Source organism: Paramormyrops kingsleyae, chromosome 25 (genome assembly GCF_048594095.1).
Source record: "Paramormyrops kingsleyae isolate MSU_618 chromosome 25, PKINGS_0.4, whole genome shotgun sequence".
Classification (NCBI taxonomy): Eukaryota; Metazoa; Chordata; class Actinopteri; order Osteoglossiformes; family Mormyridae; genus Paramormyrops; species Paramormyrops kingsleyae.
The window spans coordinates 26,126,336-26,142,806 of NC_132821.1; the positions used below are offsets into that span (position 1 = coordinate 26,126,336).

At 44.2% G+C, this 16,471-nt stretch overlaps 2 protein-coding genes across 3 annotated transcripts in view; both read right to left on the bottom strand.

Moving 5' to 3' along the window:
* The window catches only part of LOC111837384 (follistatin-related protein 5), a 110,339-nt gene extending 109,994 nt beyond the window's left edge, over positions 1-345 (bottom strand). The window contains exon 1 of one of the 2 annotated variants that reach the window (XM_072707019.1): positions 299-345. The gene's annotated coding sequence lies outside the window, so the exon portion shown is untranslated. The remainder of the gene's footprint in view (positions 1-298) is intronic. The other variant, XM_072707021.1, reaches the window with a different exon arrangement.
* On the bottom strand, positions 26-13,164 carry naf1 (nuclear assembly factor 1 homolog (S. cerevisiae)). Its single transcript, XM_023799371.2, has 9 exons — positions 13,068-13,164; positions 11,897-12,468; positions 10,819-10,960; positions 8,124-8,217; positions 6,480-6,562; positions 4,341-4,501; positions 3,028-3,079; positions 2,497-2,602; positions 26-742 (listed from the first exon to the last, which is right to left on the bottom strand). Exons 2-9 carry the CDS (start codon positions 12,433-12,435, stop codon positions 345-347), a joined length of 1,575 nt encoding a protein of 524 aa, XP_023655139.1. The 5' UTR covers positions 12,436-12,468; positions 13,068-13,164; the 3' UTR covers positions 26-344.
* Between the last annotated feature and the right edge of the window lie 3,307 nt (positions 13,165-16,471).

Here is a 16,471-nt window from a genome sequence, read left to right on the forward strand (position 1 = left end):
CTATTCATGCACAGACAGACAGACAGACAGACACAAGGAGTGGTTTTTATTTTCCATACAGAAATATATTTTACACAATATGTTGCCTTAAACACAATTAGTCTTTTTTTATCTCCTTATATTTAATAACACAACATTTTTTTAATTAAAAATAATAATAATAAACATGAATCTGGTAAAGAAATGTGTGGACCAGAAATGCCTAATTACACATTAGCTCCCAGCCACGGATACAATTAAACAAACGTTAGTACAAAAAGGAAGCCATCTACAATAGAAAAATACAGCGTTTCACTACCTTTCTACAGAGTTTCAATGGAGCCCAGGGTGATCGATTATGGCAATTATGAGGAGGGCGGTGGAGGGGGAGGCGGGGGGGGTGGAAGGTGCTGGAAGGGCAGGCCATGCAGGGGCGGAGGTGGCCCCATCTCTTGGCCAGGCCACGGCATGGGCATGTGGGGAGGGGGTGGAGGTGGGAAGGGCAGGAAGTATGGAGGCGGGGGCTGGAAAGGGGGCGGGAACAGGCAGGGGAAGCCCATGGGAGGCAGCTTGTGGGGGTCCGGGGGAGGGGTCATCATCCTGCTGTCGGCAGGGTAAAAGCAAGGGCGGGCCGGCGCGTTTCGCTGGGGCAAGCGCCAGCTGGGGACCCCCCCCTCTGGATGCGGGTTCACACCCCTGCCGCGGTACCCTCCCCCAGCAGGTCTGGGCTGTCTGTGCTGCGAGGCCCGGCCCGGGCTCTCATCTGGGGGAGGGGGAACAAAAGGAAACATAGCTAGCTACAAATAAAACGTTAACATGACATATATTTCAGACAAATATCCTAAATGTGGTAATTAATTAGTTTAAAACGTTTAATTTTCACTAAGACACATGACGCTATTATTAATAAAATCACATGAATTGATAGGCAGTTGTTTTAATAAGTTATTTATAAAATAGGAACGCTTCTGCAACAAAATTCCAACTGGCATTTATGCTTCCCGTTTATGCATCCTTTCCTCCCGGGTGTTTTTCCTTCTTTGTCAAAAAGTCTCTTGAAACACCGCCCTTCCCCCACACACATTTGGTTCTCACTTGCGTGTTTCTCAGCCAGGATTTCACACCACACTAAATCAAGCTCCTTCCGACTCACCCGGCCCATTAAAAACACAATGATACTGACCATGATAGTAAAAGCCAGGGTTTCCACAAATCCGATATTTTATGGCTCCTCAAAGCGCATTCTGAACAAACGCATCATTCGTCAAGAAAGCCGTTTCCAGACCCTAAACCTGTTTCGAGAGTTAAAGGTGTTTTAAAGGGTTTAGGGTGGTGTAACGCACGGAATAGCTAATTCCTGCTAGCCCAGGGTCACTCTTTCACTCCTCTCGTGAAACTCGCCACTTCCGAGCGAGGTGTCTCGCACGTGGGCTGGACATGAGGAACAAACGTGCTCCTCGACTGGCCGGGCGCGCCCTTAAGCCCCGGCGCAAGTGCGGCCGCACAGAGTTAACAAACCAAGACTGCTTTTTGGTTGTCTTGTTCATCATGCGACCGCTGGCTAAGGGTCAAGAGGCCACTCTGCTTGTGCGGAAAGCACAGGCTTACTTTTAAGCACTGGTGCACGGCAACATAAATCGGTCTCAGAGCATCGATTTTTAAAGGTTAGAACAAAATGTCGAGCTCCCCAGAGGTCACAGCTGAGCCATGTTGCCACATTTTCTGCGTAATTCGACGTAAAAGGACGAGCGGAAATTTGGGGTGACATTTCATGCTTTGCCCTTTCGTGCCACTATGCTGATCACATTCATCACTATTTTGTATTAATCTAATTCACATTTAAATACAAATACTCTACCAGACGGTACATTAATTGACCATAACAATGCAACCTTCAGTAAAACAAAACTTGTTTCCAAAATATAGTAATGACCATTTTTTGTGTTTGTGTGTGTTGGTCAATGGGTTAAGACTCGGAAGGTCGCATGTTCAAATCCCAGGGCCGGCAAAGTGATGCCATGACTGGGTGCTTGTGCAAGGCCTGTAACCCCAAAGGCTCTGGGAACTGACAGTCCCTGCTTTCTCAGAAGCATTCACTAAATAAAAGTAATGCACGTCTTTAAAATATGTACCAAACACATTGTGCATTTAATTAGATCCACTCCATTCACTCTGATGTATTGCTGTAATATGTTAGCGTAGCAAAACATACTGGCACTCAGAAAGCCAACTGATGGGTTTATACAAACACAAAATGAAACCCAGTGGCATTCAGACCCAAGGCGAAACAGGTCAATTCGCAAACCTCAAAGCCATCCGACGAAGAAAGTGTGACCACAACACATCTGGAAAATGAGCCATTTGCTGCTAAACGAGTCTATTAGGCAGCATCCAATCTGGGAAGCGTGGCTCTAACAACAGGCCGAGCAGTATGGCACGCGGAACTGCGCGCCTCGCCGAAGTGTGGGCGGAGCCCCGACGGGGCCGCAAAACGACGCGGGGTGTACGCCCACTCACCGGCCTCGCTCGGGTCCGACGTGGGGGGCATTTGCTGAATGTTCTTCTTCTTCTTCTTCTTCTGTTTAGCCAGCTTCTCCAGCTCATCGTCGCTGAAATCCAAAGCCTGATGCCAGCATTTTTTAAACATAGACAATTAATTATTACGAAAGAAACAAAACACCAAACGAAACAAACAAAACAAAACAACAACTATTACTACTAATTATAATTATTGTTATTATTGCTATGTGCCAACAAGTCAATGTTGACTTCTGGTGGCTAATAGACAGCCTTCCTCCAAAACATCGACAGACAGAAGCCCTCAAAAAGACAAAGACTATGTAAAACTCGATTTCTAAGACTACTATGTTTCTTATACCTAAGAAAAATTCATGACACTTATAGAAATACATTTAAAATGATATTATGAATTTGCACTCATTTATCTTCTTGGATTTGCGACAGACAGATAGATGTGCAGTACGCACACCACTTCTCGCACTGGGAAAATATTTCACCCCTCTCTGGGCAGGGACCCTTGGTATCTACCTCAGGTGGAGGTTCCTGGTCGTTCTTCCAGGACGCGTCAGAACCTTTAAAGCTACAGAGGAGGGAGAATCTGCGTCAGTAATGAAAGTATGAACATCTGAAAGGGGCAGCAGTGATATCCCAGTAAACGTTTCTTTGCTCCTTCACCTTGATAAATTTATTCCAAATTAAAGGCGGAAGGTTTATACAGTCGAATTATCCTTTAGGTTTAATTTGGGAAGATTTTCCTCATAAGAGTACTGAAGTGAATAGCTGAACAAAAATTAACCATTTATTTATGTCATTTTGCCCCAGAAAATGGAGAATGTGCAGATCTAGGCTGCACAAACAATGAACACTCTTTCAAGCTAACATTTTATGTTTAACTGACCAGTGCACTTCTATCCAGACATTACTTATCTATGCCCAAAACCTCCAATGTGGAAGTCAGCTCTGGCTATACAGGAAAAACACAGAATGACAGCCATTGCAGAGCAAGGAAAACATTTTTATCATCAGCCTGGGGAATAAATCCGAAAGCGATTAGCGGAATTCACTGCTACGTTGCTTACATAAACGCATTTTAATGCAGAATGACAAGCAGCTGACTGATGGGCGCCGATCTCTATTACAGAACAACCCTTTCAGACACTGGGTCACTGGGCGGTCGAGGTAATGCATGACGCAGGCTCACCAAGTTCAGCTCTTGTTTTCCAGAGCATGAACTGTGAGATTTTATCCAGTGCATGAAAAGGCAGACCAGTTACAGCAGCTGGAGATTTAAATTTTACAGAGATGTATCAAGGCAGATTCAATTCAGGAATACCGCCGTCAGCTGTCGGATACGGCGAGCGCATGCTAATCTATCCAAAAACAAACAAAATAATCCCGTTTCGATGGCGTGCGGATCCGGCAGGGCGTGAAAATTCCACGGCAACCACCGTACTGAGGCATCTCTTTATTTGCAAGAAGCGAGCGGCATACAAACACAACGTCATGGTTTTGTTCTTCCCATTCCATGCTTGTCGGGCAGAGCAGGAGAAGACACAGCCCAGTACCCGTATCTCCCCGACTTTTACCCACGTTAATACCATCTCCCCCATTCCCACCATTTAGCAACCTTCTAACAAGCCCGTCGCTGGTTCGATTTATGTGCCTGTCAAACGCATCAAGGCAGGTCAATAAATGGGGCGCGGAAAAGGTTACATGTCCAAACTGCAGAGGGTCACCCAACTGACGGAAGCCCATAAATATGAACGACAACATCCTGGGTTGCGTCAAAGCCACAAAGCAGAAGCTGGCGTACGATAAATCCTCAACGTGAGCATACTTACACCTTGAGCTGTTCCGCGAATATGTAATCGGTGAAATCCTTCAGGGAGGGAGCAAAGTACATCGTGTCGTTCAACTTCAGACCTTTTTCCGAGATGTGGTCGGCGGAGTTGAACCGGAGAAGGTAGTAGGGCCGGCAGACTGGCCCGAAAATTTCGAACACCTGAAAACAGAAACCGCAGCCATATTAATAGTTTGGGACCAAATACCTGACGCAGTAGCTCTTAAATGACTAATTAAATTAAAATGATTATTCTCACTTCAAGGGGAATGTTGACAAGATTCACATCATTCTTTATAAAGCTGAGGCAGTTTAATATCAGACTGGATGTGACTCATTCTTGACATTATTTTGTCAGGTAAGGTCTCCAGAAAACACAAAATAGGACTGATCTTACCTATATTAATGTCAACAGAGCAGAAAAAAAAATACAAAACACTAATGCAGAAAGGTTCCCCCCCCCCCCATCTAGATCCAGGTATCAGGATCCACGTTCTGCACCTTTGCATTACCACAGCAACGTAACCCTTGGGTAACGCTTACCGCAAATACCCAAGCTGACAACAAAGCCATACACACAGGTTACAAGTTTATAGCAGAAAAGATGGCCCAGCACAATAACGAAGAGACAAGCATCTCATCTCCGGGCGCCCAAGGCCAAACACAGAGGATTTTTAGAATGACGAGCGTGAAATAATGCTGTCGTGACTTCAGACTACATTGTCTGTCATTGTCAAGCTAAATTATCTGCCTCGTACTCCAGCCCAGATGCGGTTTGTCAAGGAGAGCCGAAGACAAGACAGGGGTTAAGAACGGGGGTCTCAAACTTAAGCTAACCTGGGGGGGGGGGCACTGTCTAGGAGGTCTTTAGTCCAACTGGGTCACTAGAGCTTTATTTTAAGGGAGAAAATCTTCTGTGGAAAACAAAAGATCGATTTGCAGGCTATATAAAACCTGCTCACATGCCAGATCAATCTGAGACGCCTGGTTAAGGACGTCTGACAGTTAGCAGTGACATTCTGGAGATGTGAGTTACACAGACATGACAAAACAAAAACAAAAATCAGTAAAAGGTCACATCACGGTCCACATCGATCCAAGCATTACCAGCCTATCCTCACGGTCCACATCTATCCAAGCATTACCAGCCTGCCACGCCCACATCTATCCAAGCACCACCAGCCTGTCATCACGGCCCACATCTATCCAAGCACCACCAGCCTATCCTCACGGTTCACATCTATCCAAGCACCACCAGCCTATCCTCACGGTCCACATCTATCCAAGCACCACCAGCCTATCCTCACGGTCCACATCTATCCAAGCACCACCAGCCTATCCTCACGGTCCACATCTATCCAAGCACCACCAGCCTATCCTCACGGTCCACATCTATCCAAGCACCACCAGCCTATCCTCACGGTCCACATCTATCCAAGCATTACCAGCCTATCATCACGGTCCACATCTATCCAAGCATTACCAGCCTATCCTCACGGTCCACATCTATCCAAGCATTACCAGCCTATCCTCACGGTCCACATCTATCCAAGCATTACCAGCCTATCCTCACGGTCCACATCTATCCAAGCATTACCAGCCTATCCTCACGGTCCACATCTATCCAAGCATTACCAGCCTATCCTCACGGTCCACATCTATCCAAGCATTACCAGCCTATCCTCACGGTCCACATCTATCCAAGCATTACCAGCCTATCCTCACGGTCCACATCTATCCAAGCATTACCAGCCTATCCTCACGGTCCACATCTATCCAAGCATTACCAGCCTATCATCACGGTCCACATCTATCCAATCATTACCAGCCTATCATCACGGTCCACATCTATCCAATCATTACCAGCCTATCATCACGGTCCACATCTATCCAAGCATTACCAGCCTATCATCACGGTCCACATCTATCCAAGCATTACCAACCAGGAGTTTGGCGTATAAAAGAGAAATATATCAAGGGGCAGGAACAGACAGTGTTATTTTGGTTCAATTTTAAGTAAATTCATCAGGAAAGGTTTCATGTGACATTTTCCCGTGGCAGATCGAAAAAGGCGTTTAAAATCATGCGCTTCCCCTGAATCAACCTGCGTGTCGGAGAGCCGGGGGTGTCCAGGACGTACCTTTCCGACAGAGCGCCTCGCTTCATCAAAAACGACGCTGTCATCATTAAGAGGTGGGGTGTCCTTCAGGGATTCAATTATCACTGCGTGAACAAGAGCACCGCAAGCGGCAATTAGACGGTGAATGGCGAGAACGGAGTTGGCGCCGCAGATAGCAGAGTTAAAGGTTATCGGTTCGGGTTCGAGCAGGGGGGCCTCATTTCAGCAGCGCTTGACAGGAAGTTTGCCGGTGAGATTCACAGCGTCATAAACAAGGACAACAGCGATGGGTCAGAAATGCCAGCAAAACAACTTAAACGTGAAGGGAAAACAAAATCAGATTACCGGCAAACGTAAAAACCGTTAGAAATGGCGTCTGTTCCTGCTGGATGGCGCTACTGTTTATCTTTCAGCTTTTCATCTGGGTATGAAAGGTAAGGATAGTAAATCCTTAAAAATTGCACAGACCACATCCCATTAGGCAGGGTGAGGCACTAGTGGAAAAACTAGAATATAAATTTATATACAACAGAAGGTCAGCAGTGCAGACGACTTGGCTCACAGCGAAGGGGTTTGACTCCTGAAATCATCGCTGCTATTTTCAGAGAAGGGCGAGAAATGCGGGCGTGTCTGATAGGGTCCCCCCCCCCAGGCGGTGAAACCCACAGCACAGCCGCATTCCGCACGTGACGTCCAGCCCAAAGGCGTCGGCCAAATCAGGGTTCCCCACTCGTACTGGAAAACCTGGAAAATAGTCAACCGATTTTCCAGTCGTGGAAGTTGAGAGAAAAAGCAAAATGTCCTGGATAATCATATACTGCCCTGAAAAAATATTTCAGCAAATGAATAATATTGCAAGCAGGTTCGTTGTATCAGAGCCCGTTGAAATATTTTTCTAGGACATTATAAAAATTTTCCAGGACATTTTACGTTTTCTCTCAATTTCCATGTGTTACCCATGACTGGAAAATTGGAGGACTATTTTCCAGGTTCTCCAGTACGAGTGGGAACCTTGCAAATGCCACCAAGCTGGGAAGTTGAGCTGATCATCACTTCGGAAGCACTGCGGAATATTCTGACGATATTCACTATATGCTCTCAAAGAGCATCTTTATTGCATAACAGGACGGCAGATTTAAAAAGCTCGCAAGTCCACGTTACAGTGACTACATGAGTGTAACCTGACTGCAAACAGGCATCACACAAGGCTCATGGCCTAATATGAAATGCTACCTTAAAAAAAGGCGACCTGACTGCAAACAGGCATCACACAAGGCTCATGGCCTAATATGAAATGCTACCTTAAAAAAAGGCGACCTGACTGCAAACAGGCATCACACAAGGCTCATGCCTAATATGAAATGCTACCTTAAAAAAAGGCGACCTGACTGCAAACAGGCATCACACAAGGCTCATGCCTAATATGAAATGCTACCTTAAAAAAAGGCGACCTGACTGCAAACAGGCATCACACAAGGCTCATGCCTAATATGAAATGCTACCTTAAAAAAAGGCGACCTGACTGCAAACAGGCATCACACAAGGCTCATGCCTAATATGAAATGCTACCTTAAAAAAAGGCGAGTTGACTGCAAACAGGCATCACACAAGGCTCATGGCCTAATGTCAAAATGCTAATAACAAAAAATGGAAGGATTTGCATACCCAACTGCTCGACGATGCTGGAAATGACTCCAATAGGCTGGATCTCAGTGTCCTCTGGAAGAATAACCCCCATATCCTGCACTGTCGGCAAATCCTGCAAGATCAGAAGGTCAAGAGCACCGTGAATCATCCCACACTCCAGGGGGGCGTCGACCCTAGATTTTCGAGCCCCGAGGCAGGCTGACTTTTCCATTGCATTGGCCCTTAGCAGCTTTGAGTAATTATGGGGTGTAAAAAGAGCTGCTTAATACGCGTCATGCTCCTGCTCCACCTCTGCAGTGCGAGTGCTTCACTGCAGGTTCACTGCAGGTGCCAGTGCCTGGCGCACCTGTACGGCGCACACGTTGGCTCGGTCATGTGACCTGGAGAGTACACGCTAAACAATCACGTACACTGAGCTTCACACTACAGAACCTGGGCAGGAATGATGGTCGATACAAAGGACACTGGTGAACAATATAAAGAACCACGCGAAGCAGTGCGTCATTTGATTTATTATACACACGTTTGTGTCGACTGATATCAATGAATCCCATAAAAAAAGGAGGTGATTAGTTCGAATCCCATGATCGAAAGAAAGCCATTGGACCCTTGAGCAATATCTTCAACCCCCAATCCAAAAAAAGGCCCAGGAAAAAATCACAAAAAGAATGAAAATGTAAGGTAGTTGCCAACCAGGTGAAGACAAAGGACAGCTTATCTGGGTGAAAAAAAGTTGCCCACTTCTGATCAAATTTTTCAAACAGAAACTTGTTGCCCAGTATCAAAGGGCAACATTGCTCAAGAAGTTGCCCTTTTTATCATCACACTAACCCAAGTGTCGCTCTCACGTGTATATGCACATGTCTCAAAGAACAACAAGATGGAGAATAGGAAAACTAAAGAATGTAACGGTGAAAATGAAACTTCATTGAATTTACCGTGTTGTATTATGCAACAATAATAAAATAGTTCATTGATCCCCGTGGGGAAATTCTCTTTACGCCTCCCCCAGCTTGCTCTTTGCCGGTGAGAGCAGCCACCCATAGCAGCGCCCAGGAGGTTAAGGGTCTCGTTCAGGGGCTTGCAGACGTGCCGAGGCCGGGCTCAAACCAGCGACCTTCTGATCTAAGACACAGAGGCTTAACCGGCTGAGCCACACGCTGTTACACAACCCAAAACATAACAATGATGGCCACCCATGACTGTAACAGGAAGGTCGCTGGTTCGAATCCCACAGTCGACAGTCTCTACAGTCTAACCTCAAGTGTCACTTTAACATGTCTCATAGAGCATGACTATCTAAAGAATATACTGGTGCACACGGCAAATGAAGCTTCATTTATGGTTTATATATTAATTGTGCAATGTTACCCAATGTTACCCAACCCAAAATATACCATCAGATATACCCACCCACACACCAATACTCAGATCAAGTGGGGGGAAAAAAAACCTAGTCAGTCACAGATGAATCAGTTGGAATTATTTACAGCCCACAATACATATGGGATACAGGCCACATCTGATCAGCGGCGTGTTCCATTAAAGCCCTCTTAAGAGGACCAGAGCTGAAGGTACCTTCCAGTCACATACATTATCTGTACATATTGCCCGCAAAAAGCAGAACTGCACAGAAGGTCAGGGAAACAGAAGACAAGACAGACACACGGATGCAGAAGCTCGGAGACCAAAAAGCGATCAGCTCCCCCCCTTAATAATGCATATCCATAGATCCTGCAGAGATCATTACCTTCAATAAGGATGAGAAATACAGGGTATCTTTTCCAAACAAATCACCCGCACCGGACAGAGGTCACACCCACAGCAAAGTGTAAAAAGCAATACCAATGGAGTTATTAAATTACAGGGATTTTACCCCATGATTATTCTGGTGTGTCGATGCCAGATGGCTAAAAAAAGAATGTAACAGCCCCCTCGCATTACACAGGTGCCAACAACAGCCATCATGTGAACAAAAATGTTAACTGCAACTCAGATGTGACAGCCAACAGCCGCTGCTCTCAGAAATAGCAAGCGATTATTCCCCTACTCATAACAACCATATGGCTCCTCTGTACTCATGAGACCATGGAAAAAGCCTGATTACTTGAGGTTTATGTAAACCATTTAATATTTAGGACTATAAAATGGGAAAAACATTTTCATTTGTCTAGCAATTGTGTGTGCTGCTAATTTTCTACTAATTCATTACAACTGTTAATCCGAAAACATGATACAATTTATTCAGCAGAACCAAAAATCAGGAGCCCAGTGGTGACCTCACTCGGCTGACCATGGGATTCGAACCAGCAACCTTCTGGTCACGGACACAGCCTCCTACCCCACTGAACCACACACCAGCCCCGAAAACAAATATATTGCAAATAAAAGTGGCCATGGGAGAATATACACCACAAACGAACAGACTCTTCTACAGTAACGTGCTCAAAGAGCACAGTCAAGATCTATTAGTGAGATCCAGAGGTAGATAGCTCAGGTGCAAAAAGTAAAAGTTCTGAACAAGATTTAGTTTCAAACAACCAGTTAAGAATAAAGAGTCACAGAGTACTCAAATGGGTGGTTGAAACAAAATCTTGTTCTGTACTTCTGCTTTCTGGACCTGAACTACTGACCCCTTGTTAGACCACAAGCAGATGAACTTATTTTACAAGGATAAATACAAATTTGAGCACAATGACTTTGACTTTGATACCTCAATAAGAATTTCATCTTGAGTCTTAATGGGTAGAGGTTTCTTTCCATTAGTGACTCCAACGTCGTCGTCGTCCTCTGGCTGTTGAAGAATTCCAAGAGATGAGGAAGAGGAAGATGAGGTTGATGAAGAATCTGAATCACTACAGGAAAGTGGGAAAGAAAGAAAGAAAAAAAAGATCAGTCACACCAATTTTACGACATTTCTTTCCAATCACAAATCAAGTGGATGAGGATCCCTGGTGCTCGTCATGGCAACCTGCAGGAGGCATAACAAAGCTCAGATGTATTCTTACCCATTTCTAGAACAATCCATAAGCTTTACAACAGCCAGCCATTCATGACGTAAGGGGCAGCATGCAGCAGCGTGTGGCTTAGCTGGCTAATCCTCAGTGCCTGTGATCAGAAGGTTGCTGGTTTGAGCCCGGCCTCAGCACGTCTGTGGGCCCTTGGGCAAGGCCCTTAACCCCCAGCCCCCTGGATGCCGCTGCAGGTGGCTGCCCTTCCTCACCTGCTTGCTCTTACCAACAGAGAGCAAAGAGCCGTAAAGAGAATTTCCCTCCAGGGATCAATAACGTATCAAATATATAATAGGGGACACAACCTGTCCCTTTACATTTATTTAGCATAGTGGTGTAAACTTAAGGGCCCAAGGGTCGAAATCACTCTCACAGGACTGGGATTTGAACCAGAGACCTTCTGATCGCAGGCACTACAGGCTAACTTACTGAGCCACACATTGTCCCTCTTCCATTTTGGGACCAAACCATAACGCCTGAGGACTCCCTTCAGATCATGTGGCCACAGACATACATACTGGAGGCCCGGAGATGCTGTTAGAAGATCAATCGAAGCGGTTTTGGCTTCAATTTAAAGATCCAAGAGGCAAAATGGGCCGGGAGGTAACTTGGCTAATACGGCACAGCCTAGATGGTTAGATGGTTTCCGAATCTGAGCGCACAAAATATACGCAAATATAGGAAGAACCGCAGAAGATGTGGGCTGTCCTCCCCAGAGACTGGTTTGAGAAGCACTGCCCTAGGTGTTTGTCTCAGTATGCCGACATTCTGCTTTGATACCTGTCTGATGAGGAATCCTCAGATGTGGAGCTGTCATCGTTGTCCCCAGGGTCCCTCAACAGCAAAGCCCCTTGGGGCAATAAGGCCCCGCTGGTAAATGGTGATCTCACACAGTCCCCATTCGCCTCTGGAGGCCCCGGGGAGACGGCGAAATTGAGCGTCTCCATTTTGCATGAGACGCTGACGTCCATGTCTTCATGCTGCACCTCGTTCCCTGCGCCTGATCGTTCGCTCCCCACGATGCCACCGGGATCATCAGTCATCGACTCTGGGTCTCCAGTCATCTCGCTTAAATGATGCTCCGCTGACGCGTCGACTGTAACGGACGGCTGACTCTCAGAGTCCATCGTTGTCTCACCGCTTCCAGCCGTAACAGCGTCCAGTGGAATACAAGATGAGTCACTTGCGCCTGCAGACTCAGACAGTGCTGATGATGGGTTTGCTTTCACTTGACCAATGTTTTCCTCTACATTTCCTGCAGCATCTCCCACTGTGTGTTCAGCTGGACATTCAGTACTCACATCAGGCTGCTCTTCCATCTTTTAAATATCCGTTTATATCAGCATAGGTATCTCAAAATAGAAACAATGATGCATTAAATTAAAATTACAATACAGATCTACACGTTAACTTTCGAGATACTGATTTCATAACCACCACCATTTAAAAGACTAAATTATGAAATTAAGGTTATAAACGGTTGTTGCAATACAACTCGTGTTTTTGTGATAACCAAGCCTTTACGAAACGCAAATGTTTGTATTACTATTATTTGCCTACACATTAACACCCTGGAAGAAATATGTTTATGTATAATCGTTAGCGTCGTCATGATTTTAATACTATATATATATTTACCAATTACCAGACTAACCTGAACTTTACCTGGTAACACTTCTCTGGCAATTACGTAAGCATTTCGTAAATATTTCATTCTATTATTATTGCAAGTTAACTGTCAAGCTCACATCCAAATTGATTCATTCATTATCCTTTTCATCAATACTCAAACCAGCTGCAACTAACTACATACGTAATTAATATTAAATGTAAACAAAGGGGGACCTTAACCAGGAAAAGCAAAGGCAGCAGCCAAACCAAAGCAGAATTTGGTGTATCACGTAACATTTGCAAAGCCATTTCAATTTTAAAGGTTGTATACGGTTCTCACCTGGCACACTCGTACCGATCGTACTTCAGAGCACGTTGCTGTCCTCATCTACTCGAGTCTCTTCCGGCCACTTCTTCTTACGTCACAGTCACGTGACGGTGAGATTCCGATCGCTATGTTCATTCAGTTATGTGAGCACAATATTTCTTATATGTAAGGTTGGGTGACAAATAATCTATATCAGGGAGGACACTATGAGCTACTACGAGTTTTACAAACTACTTTAAAACTGAAAGGCTCCTGTGTTTGGCTAAATAGTTCAGTTCTTCTTGTGCTTTGACTGGTTGACAGACTCATCCAACTGTTTCACATTGAGATCAGTGGCACATGCATGATTATAGGAGACTGACCAATCAGCACACAGCAATAACTCATTATTTTTTTTTAAATGGTAGTTTACAAATCCTGTCCCAGCTCAGTGTGCTCCCTGACATGGATTATCTGCTCCATCATAATTCACAAAGAAGATGGCAATAAGACACCTGATTAGATCATAATGACCTCTGACAGATCCGTGACCTACAAGCCCTCAATTACAGTTTTTTTTTCTGAAGGAAATGAGTAACTTATTATGTATGTAATGTACAGCAAAATGCCCAAGTAAATCATCAATAAGAAATTTATTGAGCTCTAAAAGTAAAATAAAAAATGCAGTGTACTACAATTATTACATTTTCTTCTACATTACCTTTCCTTTAACCCATCTATCAGGTCAGCAATTTTCAAAACCGATGTATGAAAATGAGGGTTGCAGTCTATGTGTACTTAATACACAGCTAGTATATAAAGCGTTTCTATTCTTTAAAGCTTTCTTATCCTGATCTTGCAAGTGGGACGTGTTCTGTCTAGTTGGCCTTTTTGCACATTATATATAACTTATCCACAGGGGTGTAGCAGTGAAGGCTAAGCCTCTGTGCCTGTGATCAGAAGGTTGCTGGTTCAAGCCCGGCCTTGGCACATCTATGGGTCCTCGAGCAAGGTCCTTGACCTCCCCAGTTCCCGGGACACTGCTATGGGTATCTGCCCTTTATAGCTAAGCTTTCTCTCATGGAGAGCAAAATGGGGGGGGGGGTGAAAAGAGAATTCCCCCTTAGAGATCAATAAAAAGTATTGATTATTGTTATTATTAATTGCAGTATATCCTAGGAAGCACAGGGCAGGAGGTAGAGGATATTCAGACAGGTATGTGATAGTGGGCATACACTCATATGCTCTGAGCAATTTAGAAATGCCTGTTGGCCTTTGGACTATAGGACGGAATTCACTGGAACACTGTGAGAGCTTGTAAACTCTAAACAGACAGTGCCTCATTAAAGGCTATTGTAGCTTGCTGGCAATGTGAAGGTTATGGGTTCAAATCCCGGCAAAGTGTAACCCTTGCCTCTACTGTAACTTGCTCTGGATAAAAGCATAAGCTAACTGTAACACAATCTTCAAATATTTAATTTTATAAAGGATAACACTTTAAGCCGCGCAAGTCACAAAGACTCAACTACATAAATAAAAAGCCACACAGGAGACAATTGCTCACACAGAGTCAGAGTGGTTTCCTTCCGGATGAACACAAAAACTGGTCGTTTCCTAAAAGCAATAGACAACAAATCAGATGACGTCACAAGGAAAAGACAGAGTAAAAAAAAAAAAACTGTAATTGCTGTTTTCAAACAATGCACCATAAAAAGAAGAAAGTCTACATCATAAATCGTTGCAGGCTGTAAAGTGAGCAATAGAAGGACTGTAGATGTTTCCGGTTTAGAGTACTCATCACCGATAGTCAGTGGAATTTCAATCTACCGACAGCACAGCCTGGAAAAGAGCTAAGTATCTCCTCAGCGGCACTCGTGCTATGTAGGCGAGGAGCACAGGATCTCAGATACGTGTGTGATGGCTGATCGGGGACTGGCAGCATTGGAAGGAGAGGATTCGGGGGAACTGAAAACGTGTCAGGAGGAACGAGGTGCCGTTAGCTGTCGGAGTTGGGTGTCAGAGTGGGTGTAATAACTGTTTTTTTTTTTTTTGGGGGGGGGGGGGTTCCATTTTACAGAGCACATATTTTTTCGGCAATTTGAGGACAGACCAGCACATCTTCCATGGCTCTCCTGCTCAGCAAAGGCAATCTCATGAAGACAGTCTGAAGGGCCTTTGTTGCTAGCGGATACCGTCTCCATCGATGTGGAATAAACAGCGGTGATTCCTTCTGGCACAGATTTCCCTTGTGTTGATTATATGACCCATCACGTACTTTGGCCAGAACTCAATTAAATCACATCCTTTGTTTGTTTTCATTCCGGTATCTTAGCACAAGTGGCTATTTGTGTGAAAATATGTAACACCACAAGCCCGGAATGAAGAATGATGCAAATCTGAAATCTTATTTTCCACAAAATATTTGTTGACGTAAACAACACCATGATAGTAATAACTCAGTTGCTTTAGAGTCTGGGAATATCAGTAAATAATCAGCTTAAGTAAATTTTAGTAGGCAGCTACCATTGGGCAGACAAGAGGTTAAAAATGACCATTTAGATAATCAAAACGGCCAAGAAACACAGTCACAAGCCGCGTAATATGCAAGATTTGGAACTGCAGATGACATTATGGTGAGAATGGGAAGAATGGCAATAATAGAATCGATCTGTTGAAATCCAGGACAAAGAAATCTGATCAAGAATGTATATACTCTGAATAACACAATTTGAAATAAATGTATCTTTTAGGAGATACAAAAGCCAAGTAAAATGCTAAGTAATATACTATTATATTTAATGATGCTTTATTATACCATTTGCACAAATAGTCATCGCCCAGCTCATGTTACTCTCCGATGAGGCATGTGAGAGGGACCTTGGGGTCAGAACACAAGGTCAGCCATTTGTCCAACACCCCCGCAGCAACTTTTGGGGGTTACAGCCCTCGCTCTATTGCCCAATGGGATGTAATCACTCTGTCAGCCACAGTATTAGGACCACAGTCTTAACCTGCAGAGACAAACTATCATTTTGCATCAAATATACCACAATACACATACAACCTTTTACTCAACATAACCTACCACCAACATACATATATGGGTAATATTCTTCCTACAACTATCTTACAAGTGCTACACTATTGCAAAATGCTATCATACTTCGTCACTTTAATGTCATAAAATTTATGAGTAACCAGTAAACAGCCTGATAATTAATTACACTGTGTAGATATTACTAGCAAAATAAGTGATTCGTTCACACTTAATATATATAAAGAAATATTTGAGAACACTCTCCTTATATATTTTGCAGAATGCCAGCATATATAAATGCATTGCATGGCTTTCTGTGTCTATCAATGTATTTCAAACCACATAGCACATGCTTATAACATACTATGCAGAAAGGAAACATGCATATCTGTGGAGCGGA

Excerpts from the sequence above, each read along its gene's own strand:
- naf1 (XM_023799371.2), bottom strand. The coding sequence starts at position 12,435 with ATGGAAGAGCAGCCTGATGTGAGTACTGAATGTCCAGCTGAACACACA. Across the intron at positions 4,502-6,479 it reads CGAGGCGCTCTGTCGGAAAG|GTGTTCGAAATTTTCGGGCC; the intron begins GTACGTCCTGGA and ends TTCTGTTTTCAG. Across the intron at positions 743-2,496 it reads GTCGGACCCGAGCGAGGCCG|ATGAGAGCCCGGGCCGGGCC; the intron begins GTGAGTGGGCGT and ends CCCCTCCCCCAG.